The following is a 1,415-nucleotide window of genomic DNA, read 5'->3' on the forward strand; positions in this document are numbered from 1 at the left end:
CCTTGGGTAGAGTGCCGCGGCACCACAGCTCACAGCAACCTCCAACTCCTGGGCTCAAGCGAGTCTCCTGCCTCCGCCTCCCAAGCAGCCGGGACCACAGGTGCCCGCCACAACGCCCGGCCATTTCCTGGTCGCAGCCGTCATTGTTGTTGGGTGGGTCCGGGCTGGGGATTCGAACCCACCACCTTAGGTGTACGTGGCTGGCGCCCTAGCCGGTTGAGCTATAGGCGCCGAGCCAAGAGGATCTCTTGAGGCCAGGAGTTTGAGGTTGCGGTGAGCTATAACACCACAGCATTCTACCAAGGGCAACAAAATGAGACTCTGTCTATAAACAAACAAACAAGCCTGAAAGAATTTTTCAAAGAAATATTGCTGACCTCAAAAGTTAAGTGTCTGGGCTCCGGCCACATACACTGGGGTTGGTGAGTCCAATCCTGGCCAGGGCCTGCCAAACAACAATAACTACAACAAAACAACAGTTGGGCATTGTGGCAGGTGCCTGTAATCCCAGATACTTGGGAGGCTGAGGCAAAAGAATTGCTTACACCCAAGAGTTTGAGCTTGCTGTGAGCTATAATGCCACAACACTCTACAGAGGGCAACATAGTGAGACTCTATGTCTCCAAAAAAAAAAAAAAAGTTAAGTGTCTGTCTACTTACTGTTGCAATTGTCTTTTTTTTTTTTTTCCTGTCCCTTATTTTGGTGTATGTTGAAATTTTCTTTAGAAAGAAAAGCACAAGATTTTTTGGGGAAGCTACCAAGTATACCTAGGCAAATACTGCCCTAATCTATCTTGCACATAACAATGGATTTTTATTTCTTAATCTATTGAAACACGGAGTTTTTCATACTGTATTAGGAGATGGGAGGAGGAGGAAGATGATGTGAGAAGACAAACAATGAATACATTTACTACAGGACCATGAGACTGATTACAAACTGTAAAGGTCACTACCCCTGAAAAGGGTGCACATCCTTGCTCACCCACCAAGAAAGTACGATTTTATTAGAGAGCTAGGCCATTCCAAATACCTGCATCCTCTGCTGATTTTTGAAGGGCTTCTGCTAATTCCTGGTCTGCAATTTCCTCTGGCCGCACATCCTCTCGCCCAGCCCCAGCCCCATATGCCAACCGGGCACACTCTGGTAGCTCTCCCTCAGGAAGAAAAGTGGTTTGTGAGCCAGTGGTGCCGATCACAAGTACATTTTTCTTGAGGTCAATGGAACACTAAGAAGGAAAACAAAGAATGATGACAGCAGATAAAAATGCCATGCAGAAAAATTAAAATCCTAAATTTAAAACTCCATTCAGACTGAGCGCAACAGCTCAGGCCTATAATCCCCAGTACTTTGGGAGGCTGAGGCAAGAGGATCGATTGCTTGAGGCCAGGAATTTTTTTTTTTTTTTTTTTTT

At 45.9% G+C, this 1,415-nt stretch overlaps 1 protein-coding gene across 1 annotated transcript in view; it reads right to left on the minus strand.

Annotated features, from left to right (window-relative positions):
• The window catches only part of RSC1A1 (regulator of solute carriers 1), a 52,856-nt gene that overhangs the window by 10,651 nt on the left and 40,790 nt on the right, over positions 1-1,415 (minus strand). The window contains exon 7 of the mRNA XM_023509767.1: positions 1,034-1,229. Coding sequence (XP_023365535.1) covers positions 1,034-1,229 — 196 coding nt within the window. The remainder of the gene's footprint in view (positions 1-1,033; positions 1,230-1,415) is intronic.

The sequence above is a fragment of the Otolemur garnettii genome, unplaced genomic scaffold (genome assembly GCF_000181295.1).
Source record: "Otolemur garnettii isolate 467f Iridium unplaced genomic scaffold, OtoGar3 scaffold00009, whole genome shotgun sequence".
In the NCBI taxonomy this organism is placed as follows: domain Eukaryota; kingdom Metazoa; phylum Chordata; class Mammalia; order Primates; family Galagidae; genus Otolemur; species Otolemur garnettii.